At 55.0% G+C, this 19,141-nt stretch overlaps 7 protein-coding genes across 7 annotated transcripts; 4 read left to right on the plus strand and 3 right to left on the minus strand.

The window, feature by feature from the left end:
- Window positions 1-669: 669 nt before the first annotated feature.
- Window positions 670-2,127, plus strand: spt3-1 (SAGA complex subunit spt3; the record flags this gene model as incomplete). Its single annotated transcript, XM_036636557.1, has 3 exons — window positions 670-1,203; window positions 1,257-2,072; window positions 2,122-2,127. 3 exons carry the CDS (start codon window positions 670-672, stop codon window positions 2,125-2,127), a joined length of 1,356 nt encoding a protein of 451 aa, XP_036497426.1.
- Window positions 2,128-2,777: 650 nt separating this feature from the next.
- CGCS363_v004709 (IST1-like protein) lies at window positions 2,778-3,764 on the plus strand (the record flags this gene model as incomplete). Its single annotated transcript, XM_036636558.1, has 2 exons — window positions 2,778-2,801; window positions 2,889-3,764. The coding sequence occupies 2 exons, from the start codon at window positions 2,778-2,780 to the stop codon at window positions 3,762-3,764; spliced, it is 900 nt and encodes a 299-aa protein (XP_036498331.1).
- An 855-nt stretch (window positions 3,765-4,619) lies between these two features.
- Window positions 4,620-6,850, plus strand: CGCS363_v004710 (uncharacterized protein; the record flags this gene model as incomplete). Its single annotated transcript, XM_036636559.1, has 2 exons — window positions 4,620-5,274; window positions 5,334-6,850. 2 exons carry the CDS (start codon window positions 4,620-4,622, stop codon window positions 6,848-6,850), a joined length of 2,172 nt encoding a protein of 723 aa, XP_036497416.1.
- A 723-nt stretch (window positions 6,851-7,573) lies between these two features.
- Window positions 7,574-8,151, minus strand: APS2 (AP-2 complex subunit sigma; the record flags this gene model as incomplete). The annotated part of the gene is made up of 3 exons (XM_036636560.1): window positions 7,574-7,903; window positions 7,975-8,044; window positions 8,120-8,151. 3 exons carry the CDS (start codon window positions 8,149-8,151, stop codon window positions 7,574-7,576), a joined length of 432 nt encoding a protein of 143 aa, XP_036497651.1.
- Window positions 8,152-10,313: 2,162 nt separating this feature from the next.
- PPM1 (Leucine carboxyl methyltransferase 1) lies at window positions 10,314-11,455 on the minus strand (the record flags this gene model as incomplete). Its single annotated transcript, XM_036636561.1, has 2 exons — window positions 10,314-11,131; window positions 11,188-11,455. 2 exons carry the CDS (start codon window positions 11,453-11,455, stop codon window positions 10,314-10,316), a joined length of 1,086 nt encoding a protein of 361 aa, XP_036497414.1.
- A 1,461-nt stretch (window positions 11,456-12,916) lies between these two features.
- Window positions 12,917-14,046, plus strand: CGCS363_v004713 (uncharacterized protein; the record flags this gene model as incomplete). Its single annotated transcript, XM_036636562.1, has 2 exons — window positions 12,917-13,045; window positions 13,102-14,046. 2 exons carry the CDS (start codon window positions 12,917-12,919, stop codon window positions 14,044-14,046), a joined length of 1,074 nt encoding a protein of 357 aa, XP_036497415.1.
- A 949-nt stretch (window positions 14,047-14,995) lies between these two features.
- On the minus strand, window positions 14,996-18,005 carry KLP1 (Kinesin heavy chain; the record flags this gene model as incomplete). Its single annotated transcript, XM_036636563.1, has 3 exons — window positions 14,996-15,242; window positions 15,386-17,808; window positions 17,886-18,005. 3 exons carry the CDS (start codon window positions 18,003-18,005, stop codon window positions 14,996-14,998), a joined length of 2,790 nt encoding a protein of 929 aa, XP_036497420.1.
- Between the last annotated feature and the right edge of the window lie 1,136 nt (window positions 18,006-19,141).

Consider the following 19,141-nt stretch of genomic DNA (forward strand, 5'->3'; position numbering starts at 1 on the left):
ATCTCTGGCACCAAGTTGACCAGCCCGTTCCACTCTGAACACCGACGCGAATCCTTTTTCTCGGTGACATTGCATCAAAATACTCAGACCAAGTACAAATAACAGCATTCTCAAATTTTGGAAATTTGCTGTCTCGATAACGATTCAACCACCTACCAAATCCACATCGTCGAAGCTGTTCTCGAACCTTCAAGATGTCGGACTCAAAGAATGACAAGGCGTATAAATATCGCCAGGAGATTAGTCAGGTAAGCTTAGACATTATGCTGTTTGAGAACCACTCTATCGCTTTGCTGGGCATTCATTTTGCTTTGACTCTCTTGCGCACACCAACAAACATCGACGCCCCAGGCCCCAGGCTTGCTGGCCTAGCCGCGTGATAGCTCGTTCCAGTATGTCAGGCCAAGGATATCAACAGCCGTTTCGAAGAGCTCCTGGCTGCAAGTGCAGCACCGTTAAGGCGACCAGCCAGCCCGGTAAGCTGGACGAGGCTCAGATCCCGACGATGTCTCTAAGGAGACACCTGCCTTGGCTATTCGTACACACGACACCTAGCTGCTTCCTGAAGGGTTCAAACACTTTCTTCCCCTCCTGTTAGAAGCGCGCCCTCCGAAAATCCAACCCATACTCGAATTCACTCAAAACCCCATAAATCACCAACTCGGCGACATGGAACGGCTCAAAAGCTTCGAGTTTCCCTACTACCTTCCGGATGTCGGATGTCACTTGAGAGACCTTGTCAGCGGTCTTGAGATGGCAATTGGCATTTTTGAGCAGCTGACTCCCGAGGATGGCAACAGCGAGGTCGAGGGGCCTGAGGAGAAATCCAAGCCCTTGCGCCCCTCCAGAGCAGCCAAAGCAGTTTCCGAACGCGTTCAACGCGAATCCTATGAGCTGTTTCAGAGCACCTTCGACCAAGCGGTCGGCGTTATACATCCATCTGGTTCCAAATCCATCTTTGATATCCCCGTCACCAATGAAGAGCGAGCCGAGCTTCAGAAGCCCAAGCCCAGACGTCGTCGAGCTCCCAAACATCGTCCTTTGCCCCCGCTCAAGGAGGGCGAGAAGCGACTTTATGGAATTCATGAGCGAATCGCTAACGTTTTCCGAAAGATGATGTACGTCTCTGGCGAGACTGCAGAGCCGTCTGTCGAAACTACTAGTATGATCGAAGATATCGTTCGTCAGCAGGTTATTGAGCTGGTATGTTGATGCTTTTACCTACTTCCGGCGCTACCACCCTGACCCATTGCTAGCTCAGAAACTGCACAGACCTCGCTGCTCGTCGTGGTTCTCGATCAATCACTATCAATGACTTGATTTTCCAGATCCGCCACGACCAAGCCAAGGTCTCCCGCCTCCGGACCTTCCTCTCGTGGAAGGATGTTCGAAAAAATGTTAAGGATTCCGACGACAAGGGAGGTGAGGCGGATCTCGGTGCCGGCGAAGACCCTGCTGGCGGAGTGATGCCTGGTGGTCCCGTCGATGATGCTGCAAAGAAGAACAAGAAGGCCAAGGTCGGCCTTCCCTGGGAGCCGTCCTCATTCTACAGTCAAGAAGTCCCCGAGCGTGACGATGAGGAGGATGAAGAGGAGGAGGAGATGAACTTCATCACCCTTCAGCGCCTTCGAAAGGCTGATGAGCGTACCAAGGCCATGACCAAGGAGGAGTACGTCACCTGGTCCGAATACCGTCAGGCCTCCTTCACCTACCGCAAGGGCAAGCGCTTCCGCGAGTGGGCTGGTTTTGGAATTGTCACCGACAGCAAGCCTTCTGACGATATTGTGGACATTCTCGGTTTCCTGACGTTCGAGATGGTCCAGACCCTCACCGAGCACGCCCTCAAGGTTAAGGAGCAGGAGGACTTGTTCAAGGCACTCAACGGAGGCGACAATGCCGGCTCGAAGAAGCGAAAGGTCGCGACTGGTCTCTTCGATCCCCCTAGTGAGGGTAGATCCCCGATCGAACCGCGCCATGTTCAGGAGGCTTTCAGACGTCTCCAGCAGCGCCCCAAGAAGACCAGAGCTATGCTCAATGGCTCGAGACTGCCCCAGCACACGGCTCTCAACATCGTACGTTTGTCTGCAATTATCGTGACGCACTATGCTGACCTGTCGCCAGTTCTGATTTGTCTTTCTGGACAAACACGAGCAATCACAAGTACACAAACTGGCTTTTCAATTTGCAACCGTCAATTTCGCGGTTGAGCTTTCTTACGACACGATGTAAAGATACCCACGGAAGGGCTGAATGACTTTGGCGTTGGTGGATCATACTCGCATGCATTTCAGCTGGGGTTTGGGACGGACTGGCCAGGCTAGGCAGGTTTACATGGCAATTCAAGAATAAGAAAAAATCATGTCGATCCTCAAAGTGAAATCAACATGGAATTGTCAATGACACGGAAATGCGTGACATACGTAGCAGCCGGGATGAAGGACCCGAGTGGCACCTGTCAGTGGTAATTCCTGGGCATTCCCCTGGGCTGCTAGCCCCTAAGGTAAATCCTGTACGTACCCCCGTCCGCTGCAGACCACCTATCCCTGGTCCATGCCACTTGGGCACAAACGGGACCCCGCAGTGAGGCGCGAGCTCCAGCCATCCCACCTACCTGTCGCGATTAGATAAGGCAGACAGACCCCTTCCGGAGTTCCAAGGTTGTCCTCCACCCTGCTTCAATTTGTCTGCCTTGCGCTGCTTAAGGGTGGCGTCTTTCGCATTCAATCTGTACTGGTCGTCATTCTCTCTCCTCGAACTACACGGACACACGCAACACCATGGCCCCTCCTGTAAACGTCGTTGTGAGTCGTCCCCGCCCATTCCGCATTTACCCCGCCGTTCTGGCGCGATGACGACATGTCCAATGCTAATGATCCCCCTCCGATTAGACGAAGCTCAAGGTCCAGCTGAAGCTGGCAATCGCACGGCTGCGCATGGTCCAGCAGCGCGATGAGCAACTGTCCAAGACGCAACGACGCGCAATGGCGCAGCTCCTCGAGGTGGGCAAGATTGACTCCGCGCGCATCCGAGTCGAGAACATAATCCGCTCCGACATCACGACCGAGCTACACGAGATACTGGAGCTGTACTGCGAACTTCTGATAGCACGCGCAGGGCTTCTCGAAGGTTCGACGTGTGACCCTGGCTTGGAGGAGGCGGTCAAGAGCATCATCTATGCGGCGCCCAAGACGGAGATCAAGGAGCTGCAGGTCGTGCGGACGCTGCTCGCGGAGAAGTATGGCAAGGAGTTCGTAATGACAGCCATGGACAACTCGGATGGCAAGGTGTCAGATAAGGTGGTGAAGAAGCTCAGTGTCGTCCCACCCAAGGAGGAATTAGTGGTCGGGTACCTGGAGGAGATTGCCAAGGCGTACAACGTCGACTGGCCGAAACGGCCACAGGCCGCGGAGCCTCCTGATCTGCTGGACGACGATGACGACGACGACAACCCGAGCGGCGGTATTGGTGTCAAGATACCCGAGGGTCCGTTGGGAAATAGCACAAAGGTAGCCAAGGAACAGGAGGAGCTAAGCAAGGCGACGCCACCGAGGACGATTGGAGGACCTAGCAGCCCGTTGACGGTCACTCCGCCCAGGATGACAACGGACAATGTTCACCCCAAGGTCACGCTCAACTCGCTGGAGCTCAAGCCGAACAAGAAGATGGACGCTGCGGCGCAGAAAAAGCCGGGCGGCAAGGGGCCGGGGGGTAACGTGCCCGATATTACGGAGTTGGAGAGGAGGTTTGCGGCTTTGAAGAGATGACGAGTTTATTGCCTTGCAGGACGAGGAGTTGGCAGTCTGATTTGAGAGAATTATCCTTGGTAAGGGCATGCATATTTGTGTTTAGTATTCTCTAGGCATGGCGTAGAATGGACGCGTATTGCGAGCTTGCATCGTCATGCTTCCTTTTCCTCGCAGTTGGTGAGCTCTTTCCCCGATGAAGAGCCATGGTAATCATTCCATGTCGCTGCGGCTATCTTCGTTGTCCCTATATAGCCTATGCGTGACTTGTTATCCAGAAATCGTCGAAAGTGCTTCAAATACCGTCAGGGAGAGACAATCCGCGACGGTGTTGAAGATGGAGGAGCCACGGAGGACAGTAGAGTCTGGATAGCAGGACTCGGCCTAATGAAGGAAGTGCTGGCCTCGGTAGGCAGCATGATCGCACCTCGGGCTCCTTGCCGTCTGGACCTTTTTTGTCTCGGGAGTATCAAACGCTCCACTGCAGTCTTCCAGTAGTCGGGCTCCTACCTGCACTGACAAAACTTCTGGCATGAGGTCCTACTACGCGCCTTCTTCCCACCCTTCTCTCACTCACTCAACCCTCGACACCAACTTTTTGGGATCGCACTACTTCACATTTGGGGTTGTTTTCTTTCAAATCTCACAAACAACAACACATCTCTTTCTGGAGTACCCTGCCCGCGTTGAGTGCAGTTACCGCGCCGTTCCCTTAACCTAATTTCACGTTTGTCGCACCTTCAGCTTGCCTTCACTACACAGTCCTTGTGAAGCTTCACAAACTGCAATACTAATAATTTTTTTTTTTTTTTCAGAAGCGCCTTCGTGCTCTATCCTATACCCTTTTCAGCTGGTTCAAGCACTTGTATCCTCGCTATGTCCCGGGACAAACTTGCTGCTCTGGACTTGACGCCACGAGAACTCCAGGATGTGAGCCAGAGTCGCTTGGAGAGGAAGTTGCTTCGATCCTCGCGGCACGTCATTGACAAGCCCACGTTCCTCGGCATCTACACCAAATGGATGACATTGCAAATTCCAAGACTTGGTTATCACTCCGCCCTTGACTCCACAGTTATTTACAGAGAAGGTTGTGACTTTTTAGCCCGCGAAGGCTACGACAAGGGACCGGTTCTTGCTTCCTTCTCGAATCACCAGAATGAGTACCTGAAGTGTTTCCCAGATGGTAAGCGGGAGTTCAACTACGCCAGACGCGACATTGAGATCCACTTCAAGAAGCTGGTTGACCAGCCTCGTCGTGCTTCTGCCCATTCTGCTACAGCCACTTCCTCAACCTTCAATGAGCATCTCCTGCAGACCAGAGCTCCTCTATCTTCACCAGCTTCGCAACAGTCAGATTTGCAGAGCAGGCGCTCCAGCTTCGACAAGTCCAAGTACGACGGTGTCAGTAGCGAACGTTTAGAGTGGCTCTCAGCGCAGAACGAAGAAGAGGCTATCTCCGTCATGCCTCCTCCTGCAGCGGCTCCAGCCGTCCCTACCGGCGACTACCTGTGCAAGCGCTGCGAGCGACCGGGTACGGATGAAGACAAAACCATCAAGCCACTGAATAGCCAGCTGACAAAATCTCACCAGGCCATTTCGTTCAGGATTGCGAAACGAACTCCAATCCCTCATTTGACAGTCCTCCTCCCAAGAGTTACGTCTGTCACAACTGTGGTGAAGCCGGAACGCACTACAAAAATGCTTGCTCCATCAAGCCGTCATCAAAGGGACGTTCTCGCAAGAAATCAAAATCCTCGAAGGCAGAACCCGGAAGCGACTCATTTACAAGACGATCCTCTCTGTCCAAGACACTTGGAGGCCCTCAATCGCACCAAACCACTATGGATGCTCAAGAAGATCGCTTGGCTCATCAAGCTGCAGCTCCAATGGGTGGAATCTTGCATACGCAAGGAGGAGCGGTGACCAGTGCAAGAAACAGAAAACCGTCCATCCAGCAAACTTCTCGAGGCAGCGACGGCCACATTAATGAGGACAGGGCCGCTTTCATTCAAAATTGCACTGATAGATACCGCCCGAGTGCCAATGCCGGAGGAAGCACTGTCCGTTCCCGCAGCAGCAGCATTGCTCCCATCGACGGACGTAGTCGTCGCAGTCGGCGCGACTCGAACCGCCGTCTTGATTCATACCGCCCTGAGACGAAGATGAAGCTGGAGACGGCTAGAAAGGACAGCAACAAGACCGTCACAGGCACGAATACCAGTAGAGGTTCCTTGCAACACTCTCAGTCCTCTATCGTGGCCTCAGACGGTAGACTCTCTCCTTGGAGTGATATTCACACGCCACCAACAAAGCGGGTCCGTCGTGATTCTCCTCCTCCCGCAGGTTTGCCTTGGGATGATGCCGAGTCTCTATTTGAGCAGCCCAATGTCGGTCAACTCAACCAGCCGGCCACTACAACCTCTTTCCCCTCCGGTCAGCAGCATGCCACACAGTTCCAGCCGGTTAACCGAGACGCAATGGAGGAGGATTTCATTCCTCTTACTTCCGAAGAGGAGTGGGAGCAGGCTGGTATTGAGGCCGACGCTTTTCTTGAGAATTTCGGAATTGAGTTGGCTTCCTACGGCTACGTTCAGCCCTCGTCGACCCCTTCCAACCGTCCGATGCCTTTCACCAGCCCTGGTAGCAACATCACTGGACACAACAACTCCGCTAACGAGTTCGGCCCTGGTATCTCCCAGTATGCCACCTTCGCTGAAACAGAAGCCGTCATCGCGGAGGAATCGAAAGGCAACGACAACGATGATTCGGCCTGTTCGCTGATGAGCTCTCCTGTTCCGCGCGGAGCAATCTCTCCTGACACCGACGGTGATGTTTGCATGACAAACGCTGCTGAGGGCTCTGTCAAGACCCTAACCGAGGGTCAGGCTATCGTCCCGTACCAGACGGTGAAGCCTCTCCAGAGAAACCCTCCCTATGACCCTCGCGTCAAGGCACTTTTCCAAGGCCGAGAGCATGAGAACGTGTACGTCAACGTCGCTGGCCGCAACACGGCAATGGATATGTACGAAGACGAGGAGACGCGTGCCGCAAGGCGAATGTCGCGCCTGACCGTCAAAGACTCCGCCTCATCCAAGTGTGAAGACTAAGGAGATCTTCCTAACACCCGAAAAGCTGAACTGATCGTCAGTAATTAACACTTGCGTATGTTGCCAGCCATGATTGAGGCTGCATCCACCGCTGCGTGAGCATTTTTTGCTCATAGAGGAACTTTTGCCCTATTCTCTAAACGTTCTGCGACATACCGACCCGGCCGTCTCCCGCCTATGCGCATTCGATCCATCCGACTTCTGAGCTCGTGTGCGGTACAAATCGGATCCCGTATCCGGAGGACGACAGCTTAAACGTGCTTATATCCGTTTGCACAACCACAAGAGGCAGGATATCAGGGTTGGGTTCGAAGGGTTGCGCTATACACCCAGAATTGCTTCTCCTGGGTCTGAAGATAAGGGGAGGCTGGTTTTAAGGTCTGTGCCTAAATACTGCACATTTGGCATCTGGGCGATGGATACGAGGACATACCTCCTAGTTTTGCTCCCAAAAACGGGGACTGACCCCCGAGATACTCGTTCATAGCCTATAGTTTGCCCAAATTCAAAAAGTTTCCATAATTACGAGGAGAACCGACGTCGTGCATGTCGTTCTCGACTGAACTCCAGACTCCAGCATATCCGTACTCCTTTGGCGTCATGGACGAGCCGCAGCGCTGGTCCAAAAGCAGCCCATGAAAAGGTAAGCCTCCCACGTTCCCTTGACTTTCCTCTTTCCCCCGAGAACGCACGCTCATTTGTCCTCCGCGACGGCGCAGCACATTACTCCAGCTTATCCAGATGCTCCAACCGTGTCAACACAACCTGTTTGCTCGTCTCTTCAATCTCGCCCGCCAAGAAGACCTCGTCCAGGATGGCGTAGACCTTGTAGAAGTTGAACACGAGGTCGAGCTCGCAGACGTTGCCGAAAAAGGCGTCGAGGACCTCGACGAAAAAGTGGATGGCCTCGAGGTAGGCGAGCTCGTTGTCGTTGGTGTCGACGCAGGCGCAGAAAAAGAGACCGGCGTACCGGCGGTAGACGATCTTGTTGTTGCGGAACTCGACAAAGTTGGATTGGTACTTTTGGTCTCGGGGGGCGACGAGGCGGTGGACCTGGACGACAGACAGAGGACGTTAGCCTTTCTTACCGCGAAGGGACTGTGACTGAATGGGCTGCTGCCTACCTCGCCCTTGAGCTTAATCTTCTCGTCGTCGCTGTATGGTGCGTACCACTTGGCCAAACGGGTCTTGCCCCTGATCATAGCATGTCAGTCAGCAAGAACCTCTTTGGATCGCGGGAGGAGTGGACTGGGTTGCACAGAAACATACTGGCGATTCTGGATCAGGATGAAGGACAGCATCTTTACGGTTCAGATATTCGCATGTCCCTAGTGGTCTTGAATGTTCTTCCTTTCCACCCCGCGCGTCGCAGAGGTTTGAGATGTGAAGTCGGCGGACACGGAGCTCGGGGCGTGCGGGTGGTACGTACCGGCATGCCTTCCGCCGGTGCTGCTCTGCAGAGCACCTTCCAAAGTTTCTGTTTCCCCTGGGCAAGCGGTACTGGTGGGTCCTACTTTGGCCTCAACCCAGGCAGGTACGCACTAGCACAAATGCAGAAAGGAGGGAGCACCTCAGGGTCGCAATAGGTACGTACCGCGGCTGATTGGGTGCCCCACTCCAGCTGCCAGGGAACGGGTATAAAATTCTCTCGACCCCCCCGCCGTCTTTCGAAATTTCTCTTCTTTTTCTTCTCCATCCGAGTGCAAGGGCTTTACGCGTATCAGTGAGGATTCGTCCGAGATCGTGTTTTTGCTAGTTGAAAACTATAACTATGACCACTCCTAGTTGGCTTCGGCTGGCTAGGGAATTTTTGGAACCCTTTTAATCTTCTGGATGGAGAAGACGAAATTTCTTTTGCTTTCATTGCTTGCGGCACCCGCGTTGGGCCGTAGTGAAGAAGGTTGATCGGAATGCGCACACGAACCGCGGAGGCGTCGAGGAGCTTGGCGTTGGTGGTTACTGTCCTGTTTCTATAGCTGTCTTCTGAGAGTTTCAGCGTGAGGCTGTCGCGTCGTTTGCGACACAGCTGACGCGAGATTTGGCCTCACGAAGGGGAAGCTCCGATGATTGTCTGCGGTTCCGTTGCATAGTGCGTAGTAGCTGAGACAAAAGTGCGAGTTACGATGTCGTTTCTGTTCTACGCTACCTTACCCTGTCCAACGCTTCGTTCCAACACCTTGATGCCTGAAAGAACACCACGATTTAGATAGGTCCGCACATGCCGCATTCCATGCTCATTCAGTGGGCTTTCGCACTTCACCGACATGCTTTAAACCAACACTTGATGGGCTCTGACAAGATGATTAATCCACATCATCGCCAGATTTCGCCAGATTATCTGAGCCCGGGAATCGACGAACGAGGTTGATCTTGCCGCAGCCGCATATCTCACGTACCCTTGTTGATTGCCCCATTCCTGTCTCTTGGAGCAAACTGTGAAGGCATACTTCCAAGCCAAGCAGATCAGAGGACGAACGCCAGGCTCAGAGGGAGCTATGAATGGGGCGCCTGCCAGAGCTTGAAGAGCGGCGATGGAGCGGGTTGAGAAGACGCTGGGCGGTTGGCGCAAATCCTTTCACCTTGCACCCTGCGCTCACACCTGATCCCAAAGCTGGCCTCCAGGACAATTGATGGGAGCTGAAGTAGTTGAACTTATCTTCGATCAGAATGGAACATCCATCGGTGTCTATGCGGAAGGCCCAGTGACAGAGCCTCGCCAGATCAGTCGAATCTCTTCTTTGTTTTTTCTTTTTTCCCAATAGGCTGTCAAATCCTAGGCAATCTAGGTCTGCCTCTGTCAAATAGCCCTCCTGCTTGGTGTTCCCTGTGGGCATCGTCGTGTTGATTCGTTATTGGTTCCTCCAGCGCGGAGCATACGAGATAAGGCAGTCGAATTCTGCCATCTGGTCAACGTGAAGCCCACTGCTACCCCCTGTCCTCCTGCATTCGTCCACATCAGCCGAACGCAACTGGGAGAGACTATACTCTGGACCAGAGTACGCAACATATATAGTCGTCTAAGATCTAGCTTGCACCGGGAACATCGTTGCACCAAGTTTGCAACAAGCTGGCAGAACATATCAAGGTCGATTACAATAATTCTCGGACTTGGTGGTGCGTCCAGCAGATGTCGTGTCTCACGAACAAGCTGCGATTCAAAGCACCTTACCGACTCTCTGTATATTTGCCCGATTTCTTCGGTGTTGTCCAGTTTGATGTGGAATTTTCGAAATTTGAAGTTGGCTGCCGCCTTATCATACATTGTTGATGAGTTGGGTTAGGATAGCAAACCCAAGTCCGGGTGGCCATGGAGTACAGAGCGAGGATGTGAACCCTAGCAACTGTCTACCTGTGTAGTCTATCTCAGAGCAAACGCTTTTCATGGATTGTAAACCAGACCCCAACGTTGGTGCTCTTACAACCTCGGATGGTCTGCATTCGCACGGGAAGCTTCCCATGCCCGCTATCTACTAGAATTGAACAGTTCAAACCCGGATCCCCTCCATCCCCAGGCTACAACATAATGGTCGGCAAGCAGCTTCCACTCCTCCACCTCATCCAGCCCCTCCAGTCGGTCAACTCTTTCCTTCTCGTCTGACGACACCCACCGTTCCCAGATCCGCTCGACTGTTAACGCGTTGGCATGCTCGAAGCCAGTGTCGCGAAGGCGTTGTTCTTGGTCCTGCGGTAACTTGTAGCTCTCCAATGTCGGCATACGAATCCGTCGTGCCGCCAGGTTGGACGTCATCATTTTGCCAAAGGGGTCGTCGGGCCTGATGGGTTCGTAAATGATGATGCCGAGGTCGGGAATCTTCTGCTCGAACCACGAGATGAGGTCCTTCGTTGCGGATGTTTCCAGATAACACAGGCAACACTCAGATATCAAGAGAGTCGGAATGTCCGTTCGAAGTCCCTTGAGGGTTGGTGCGCCGGGCTGGACGAGCTCTCTAAGATCGCGTGCGTGGCAGTAGTAGCTATCGGAAGCTGAAGGCTGACAGCTCCACGAACCATCCTCCTCCGATGAAGGGTTACCGAGGATTTGACGCAGAGGGGGTACGCCCTGAACTATGCGGGCCTTCTTTCGCACCGTCACGGCAAAGTCCAGCTCATGATAGACTAGTCCCGGCCGGTCGGTCCTTGGGAAAAGTCTAAAGGGGCGAGTGTCGGTCCCGGCGCCGATAGAGACGATTTGCTTCTGCTTCGGCCCGTCGCCCGAACCACCGGCTTCCGATAAAAAGCTGTCGACAAGGCTGTCGAGAGCAACGGTTCTCGTGTAAGTGCCTGGGATAGAGGTCAGCCTCCATGCTCGACGGAAGCAGACCCTGGACAACACGGACCTCGGTTGATGATGGGTAGTCTCCTGGGAGGCGGTCCAGCCATGCCGTCGACGAAGAAGCGGGCGTACGGGTCCTCTAGGTATCCCACATTGACGGCGCTAAGACGTGATCCGGCGGCATCGTCGTCGGTGCCCTGGATGGTTTGGTCATGTGTCGGACCCGCGGAGGAAGGTCCGCCGCCTGGGCCGCCTCTTCCGCGCCCGCGACCGGGTCGGCCTCCCCTTGCTCCGCGGAGGGACAGCAGATTTGGGATCGCGTTGCCGGACATGGAATTCAGACGTGATTTGAGTCAGGAGTTGAAGAGATGCGAGCTGCTCCGAGGGGTCGATGCGGGTGACGTATGGTGGGAGTTGCGATGTGGGGCATTGGAGTACAAACAGAGTTGTACCTGGCAGCTCCATGTCACCAGTCTCGGCGCACAGTCCACTTAGTCGCATCAGTGGACTGCAGCTCTTCTGCACCTGGGACTCGCTGGGTGCACTGGACCCTGAATCAGTGGCTTGAATTGCCGTTTCAAGCCCCGCCAGGAAGCAGACGGCTTCAAGTCTCACCTTGAACAGAACTTTGCCTGCCAAGCCGGACATGACTGACAAACCTGATGTCCAGAATGCATCTTCAACATACCAAACGGTTTGGCGACGGCAGTTGTCAAGGAAAGCCCCCGACACGGGAACCGGCTCGGGTGGCCGGCGTGTATCGCGTAACTGCGTTGGGAAGGGAAGCGAGCCGAATCCTACCGGCTGCGTCGGCGTTTGCTGATGAACGGTACTTTTTAGTTCGCCATGCCAGGCGAATCATGGCAGATCGCGGCGCGGATGTGTACTTTTCCCCATTCCAGCTGGCAATAATAGGGCGAGCTGAACGGCGGGCATGATGAACGTCGGGTCAGGCAATGTAGGGCGTCCAATATCTCGGACGAAACAGTGTTTCCGACTTGTTTCTATCAATAATTGATCCCAACAATGCCGGACGAGGAGGGTTGGTCGAGAAGGCCTCCGAGACGGGACTTACTCGAACACAGTAAAAACTCAGAGTGCGAGGTTTCATCCAGATTTCAGACGACGTGAACAGTCCCGCCTTGCTACAAGCACCCGTATTCACGATGCTGTACGTACACAGCAAAACGCCTCCAGGCCAACTGGCCACAGAGCCTCGCCAATAAATCAACTTGAACGGCCGTCCGCGTTCTCGATGTCGCGAGTCCATTTGTCCAGCGGCTAGCTAGACTGATGCCATGGCCGCCTCCAACGCAGGAAACAGACATGGATGGGAGTCATCCCAGCAGCCCTGCCTAAGTCTGCCTAGTCAAATCGACCTGGACACGACATCGGAAGGCCGTCTGCGCGGCTTCGCTGGGCGTTTGGAGGCGAAAGGATCTGTCGGCGGGGGGCACGGCGTGGCTGTGTCAGCCTGCTGCCTGCTAAAACTGCCCGCTACGGCACTAATCGAGGTGAGGTCGTTGTAGGGGGTGAAGGGGGGAACACATACCACACCGGGCACCGACCACTCATAGACTTTCTCTCTGAAGCAGCGCAGTGGCACTGGTCCATGGATTTAATAAACCGAATCCCAGCGCCCCCAACCTGCTTCGACTTTTGACGTCGGACACCCCTCTCGCCTGCCCTGTCGTTTGTTTCTTCTCTCTTTCCTTCATCATCACAATTAGACACCATCGTCAACCCCTTTACCGCAAAACTTGGTTTATTTGATCGTCAGATAAACCGCCAAGATGATGCACCACTTCGCCAGCGCAGTGTACAAACGCGCCACCGAGGGCCAGCAGCCAAACGATCTGCCCCCGTGGTCTGTTGCAGTCTTCCTCGCTGACTTCATTGTCTTCCTTCCCGTCCTTCTCCTTGTAAGCTTCCCTTCGCGAAAAAAGCAAACAGGCTCACAGGACTAACACCTTCGCAGTTGACCTACACCCTCCAGCAGGTCTACCCCATCTTCACCATCGTCGAGGATGAGAACCCCCCGGCTTACGACCCGGTTAACCTCAACGAGGACGAAGCCGCCGATGTTCCCGGCGTCGGCCCCATCCCGTCCAAGGTCACCGGCGGCCGCCCCACCACCGTCACCTCCTCCCTCCGCTCCATCAACCGCCTCCTGATGGCCAACGGCGGCTGGCGCGCAAACTTCCGCGGCTTCTTCTGCATGGTTGCCCAGGCTCTGGCCACTGGCGCCCTCTACGGCATCTTCTCCGCCTTCCTCCCCAACATCCTCGCCTCCGTCGCGACCCTCCTCGCCGCCCTGTCGCTCGTCCAGCTCAGCACCGCTTGGGTCCACATCGTCATCACTCCCCAGTCCCCTCTGCACTTCTGGTCTCGCCTCCCTCCCTTCAAGCGCACCTTCGAAGCCACCGCCCGCCCCGTCGCCGCCTTCTGGCTCGCCTCCCTGGTCGCCACCTGGGTCCCCATCGCCGTCGGCTGGGCTCTCGGCCTCGACCTCCCCAACTTCCGCTTCGGCGCCCCCACGACCACCGTCCCCGGCACCGAGGGCAGCCCCAGCGACGCCTGGAAGAGCGTCGTCATCACGCTCATCAGCCTCGCGTTCCACGTTCTGGTCGTCATCCCCGCCGAGGTCGTCCTCGTCCGTGTCCAGGCTTCGCTGCTCCCTGAGGAGGCCGACACCGTCATCCCCTTCGACCGCTCCTTCGAGGGCAAGGTCGAGCCCCGCGTCGTCGGCGGCAAGGGCTATGCCACCATGGCCGTCGCCTGGGCCACCTACTCGCGCGCTGCCTGGAAGCGCCTTGTCATCCTCTACGTCAAGATCTTCGCCGTCTGCATCGTGACCTTCCTTGTGATGGCGGCCATCGTTGTGCCTGAGGTTATTCTCATGATGAAGGCTTCCAAGCACTAAGCTGCGGCCAGCCGGCGATTTGGTCACCCCGCGGCTCTAGGTTGTCATGACTCGACAACTTGGAACTCAAGCTGCGGATAGACTCAAACAAATTCTTGGCAACTCCGCGCCAGCATTTTCTGTGTACTTGTACTTTTGCTCAGGAAGCAGGACATTCGCACCGGGGAACAGATGGGTTACTACTGCTTGCTTATTGGCATCATCTGGATGCTTGTGCACAGGCACACCACTCCCGCAATACCCTCCCCACTCAGCTGAGTCTGGGGTAGTATTTTTCATAGCACTTCACATAGAAATTGAAATTACAATGATCAGTCAGGGTAAACCAGAGTTGAGTATCTAGTGTCATTAGCCGTCAAATTTCTTTGGGTTCGTAAGTGAGGTCCGTCGTGTCATGGCAACAACTCCCTCATAACTATGCAGCAGCGGCACACACGCCGTTTTGGCCGTCTTCTCGTTATCCATCATCCTCTGCTCATTCCCACCCAGCCTTTGTCTCTTTCTTCCTCTCCACACCCACACACCTCAAGAGCCTTTGTCGTATACTCGTGTATATCCGCTCTTGCCTTAACACCTGCGACTAAAACAAAAAAGACAAAGGCCTCCCAGAACTGCTTGTCTCGAGCAAAATCCAACTGCGTGAACCGATCCGATCCGTGGAAGAAGAACAACACCTCCCTTACTAATCATGTGGCCCATGTCTGTGAAACTTGCCGTCTAATCAACTTCTCTTCCAGTATAATGACCAAAGAAAATTGAATTTGCGAGGCAGAGCAGCAGGAAAAGAGTATGAAAGAACAGCCGCCGCCAGATCAACACAGCGGGGGTATAGCGGTCTAGTCCGCGCCGAGCTGTTGTCTAATCACATACTTTGTCGTTTCTATGGGTGCGCACACCCTTTGACGTTTCGGAAGATGGGCGTCGAGGGTTAGTGAGCTACGAGACGTTCTTAGGACTTCTGGGAGAAGAACCAGCTGCTGCGCTTGCTAGAGCCGCCCTCATTCTGCTGGATGCTGGAGATGACGGGGATGGAAGGTCCCTGGTTGTCACCACCACCACCGCGGAGGGGCTTGGCAATGCGGCTGCCTGCGCCCGAGAAGCTAAATCCTCCGATAGAGGGCGAGTTCAGGCCACGAGTGCTGCCAGCCTTGGCAGCCTCCAACCTTTCCTTGACGGCAGCGAGCTGTACTTCAAATCTACAAGACACCAGTCGTTAGAATTGAGACATGAATTAAGGATGGAAAAGGAAACGTGTGGGATTCTCCCTAGTTTGTTCACGGGAGGTTTGACTGGGGTTGGGATACTAAAAGAAGGGACAGGGGTCGCTGGGGTTTCATACTTGTGGTTGGCCGAAGCCATCTTCTCCTGGCTATCCTGTAGCAGGCTCTCGAGGCTCTGGATGCGCTCGTTGCGGGCAATCAGCTTACGCTCAGCGATGGCGACCTCCTTCTTGAGTGCCGAGTTCTGTTCGACCAGCTGGCGCTGGACCTGGGTGAGCTGCTCCAGGTTCCTCTCGAGGAAGGCCATCTTCTTCTGCTGGGCCCGGTTGTTGGATGACCGGAGCACATTGTTATATTGCTCTCTCGTCTCATCAAGCGAGATCTCAAGCTCGACAACGCGCTCGCAGCGGTTCTGAAGATCGCGCATGAGGCTCTTCTTCATGATGTCGAATTCGGCAATCTGCTGCTGAATGGACTTGCCGTTGGTCGTGGGCGCAGCAGTGCCGGCCTTGACTCTCTGCTGGAGATCCTCAATGAGAGCCTTCATCTTGGAGTTCTCAGCGGCCTTCTGGGCAATCTCGGCCTTGAGCTCGTCGACCAGCTGCATGGAGGTGGTCTGCTTGTCGGCATAGGCGCTCTCCAAGCGGGCCTTGATCTCCTCAACATCGGTATCTCCCAGGTTACGGGTGAGAAGCTCCTCATACTCCTGCTGGAGGGTCTGGAGGCGATCCTCAAGCTCGGCACGACGACGGGCGTCCGCCTCGCTCGAGGAAGCGCTGTACACGGAAAGCTCGGCTTGACGGACGATTCCTTGAATCTCGACGAATCGGGACTTGAGCGCCTTAAGCTCGTCAGGGTTGACGATCTCGCCAGTCGCGCTGACCTCATGCAGGGCGTCCAGCTGAGCGATGGCCTCCGTAATGGCCTTCTCGTTGTCGCTGAACACATCGGCGCCGAGGTCGAAGCCGGCCATCATCTTGGCCATCTTCTCAGCCTTCTTCTTCTCCTTCTCATCGAGGACCGCGCTGGTCTCCTTGGCACTCATCTTCACGTCGAGGAGCTGCTGCTTGACCTCATCGAGCTCCGTAGTCAGCTCGGCGTTCTGCTCCTTCAGAGCGTCCATGGTGATCTGTGCCTCCTTGCCCTCGAAGTGTAGACGCTCGAGCTGCATCTTCACCTCGTTGACTTCGGCGTGGAGCTTCTCGTTCTCCTTACCAGTCTTGGCATCGTGCTCCTTGAGGTAGGTAAGCTCCTCCTTGGTCTCGCGGAGAGCCTTATCGGTCGTCGTAAACTGGGACTCCTTCTCCGCAAGCTGGTCCTGGAGCTCGTTCTCGCGGCGCAGGAACTCGTCTCGCTCGTCCTTGTCGAGGGGAGGCCCTGGTGTTCCGGAGCGCTCAGAGACGGCTGGCGTCTCGGCTCTGCTGTCAGGAAGCAGGCGGGACGGTGTTGATGGACGGGCTGCCTTAGCTTCCGCCTTGGCCCCGGCAACGCCATCTGCGGAAATAGGCGGCACCCACTTGTCTTTCGGCACAGTCTCTCCAGCACGCCACAGCTGAACCTCGCCCTCCAGATTTGTAATGTAGCCCTCGAAGGTAGAAATCTGGCCGCGGGCCTTTCCGAGCAGCGCCTTGAGCTCGGCGGGACTGAGCTCTGCGTTGACCTTGGCCTTGTTCTTGATCGCCTTCGCACGAGTACCGAATCGAAGTGTGCTGAGAGTTTCGGCGTCGTTGTAACTACTGGGAGAGCAGTTGATAATGAGGGTTGTTCGACTGTTACCTCCGAGGGACTCTTGCAGGATACGGGTCAACTTGGAGTCGCGGTAAGGAACGTGAGACGATCGGCCATCGGTCAGGGCGTTGATGACCATTCCCAGAGCACTCAAACTCTTGTTGATCTTCTTGGCTTCCTCCAACGTTTGGCCACTGGCACCCGTCTTTCCGACCTTTTCGCTACCAGCCAAATCAACCAAGAACAGCTGACCGCTCTTCGCCGAGCCGGTCTCGACGTTCTTCTGGGTAATGGTGATGACGAAGATGGAGTGCGAACGGGAAGACTCCTGGTTCATGTTGGTGGCGGCGACGGCACGGGCGTTTCCACCTCTTCTCATGACCTCGAAGACCTCCTGAACACTGGAAACGTAGACCTCCAAGAGACCCTTGACGTAGACACCGCGGTTCTTCTCTTCGTGGACGGGAAGGTTGTCGTTCTGCGGAGCCAGCAAGTCGCGAATCCTCTCCATGTAAATTTCCATGTAGCTGACTCGGACGGTGTACTCGATGGTGCTGGGGCTGGACATGATGCTGGTGAAGATCTGCTCGACGATGCGGGGGATAACACCGCGGCCGTTCTCGTCCTCGATGCTGGAGCCCATCATGGTGTAGGACTTTCCGGCACCGGTCTGGCCATAGGCGAAGACGGTTCCATTGTAACCGTTGAGGATGTCGTCGACAGTAGAGCGTACGGAGAAGTCGAAAATGTCGGCTTGCTTGCAGTTCATGTCGAAGACTCGGTCGAAGGTAAAAGAGCCCTGCGCCTCCTTGGACTGCGAGACATACCGTTAGTCGGGTGCCCGCATGCATGCGCGCCACAGGAAGTCGGGCCCGGAGTGTTGATACTTACGTCGAGGGTACAAGTATCCTCGCCATTGAAGGCGACGATGGGCTGGCCGCCCGACTCCAGTTCAACCTTGTTCTGGGGACGGAATCGGGCCACCACCTTGATGCTGTTTGCGCTAGACATCGTGACGGTATTGCAGACCAAGAGGCGTCGCAGCCAAGGTCATGGATCCCGATCGGCGTGGTGTTGCGGTATAGGGGGGTTAAGGTTGCGGGTTGCGAGGCACGAGGCGGTCGCAGCACGGCAACGGGGGCGTGTGTTGAAAGGCCACACAAACAAGGCGGGGATGAAATGACGGTGTGCAGAATATGGGATAATCTGCTAGAATGACATATCGCAGGTATTTTTTTTTCTGCAAGGCGATAAGCAAAAGAAAAAGGGTATCGGCAGCACAAACCAGCAGCAATTTGCAGCCAGCCAGGCAGTCGGTCGAGGGGCAGAAGGGGAGAAGGGAAGGAGATTGGGATTGTTTGGGAGTTTTTGGGGTTGGGATGCAAATGACGGGACGCGCTAGAATTCGCGTGGAATATTTGATTGCAGCAAGACAGTCAGAGTCACAGTACTGAGAACGGGATGGGTCGCTCGCTGCAGTCCAGTGTGGTCTCACAGAGCGAGGTACGGAGCCTTCGAGGAAAGAGGAGGGGGTAACCTGGGAGAAGGTACCTGCCCGGCAAAAACAACACAAAAGGTACACATTCACAGGCTCAACTCAGCCAGCTCCCTCCTGGTGTCCCCTCTCATTAGCCCCCCACCACAGCCAGTCGCTGGGCATCGGCGCGGTCAAAGAAAAACACACTCGCACTGCAGTATTTCATCCTCACTGGTGGTTTCATCCCCACCTCACCAACGAGCACAGCCGAAGGGTCCGTCCCAGAGCGATCTAATCCCCTATTTCCCTGTCCGTCCGCTGAAAGTACAGCGCACACAACGACATCCCACTGGCCGTGAACACACCCACGGTCGTCCGCGGGATTGTTTCCCAGAATACCACCTACCTAGGTGCTCATCGCACACAACAGACGGCCTGGCGCATTGCGCACTAGGGACCAAAGCCAGGCACGCGACAGGTTCGAGATGAAAGTTGGCGCCTTTTGCACGGTTGACTCCTTGTGTGTTTGGGGTGGGTTGCTCCGCTTTCGTAGTGGTTAATCACAGCCATAATAAACAAACGTCGGGCCGCATCATGGACAATAGATTTGGTATTTCGCTACCCAAATGCGTTTCCTGCGAACTCCCCTGTAAAGCCAGCTGAGGACGAA

This window comes from Colletotrichum siamense (genome assembly GCF_013390195.1).
Source record: "Colletotrichum siamense strain Cg363 chromosome Unknown KSG_Cg363_contig03, whole genome shotgun sequence".
Lineage (NCBI taxonomy): Eukaryota > Fungi > Ascomycota > Sordariomycetes > Glomerellales > Glomerellaceae > Colletotrichum > Colletotrichum siamense.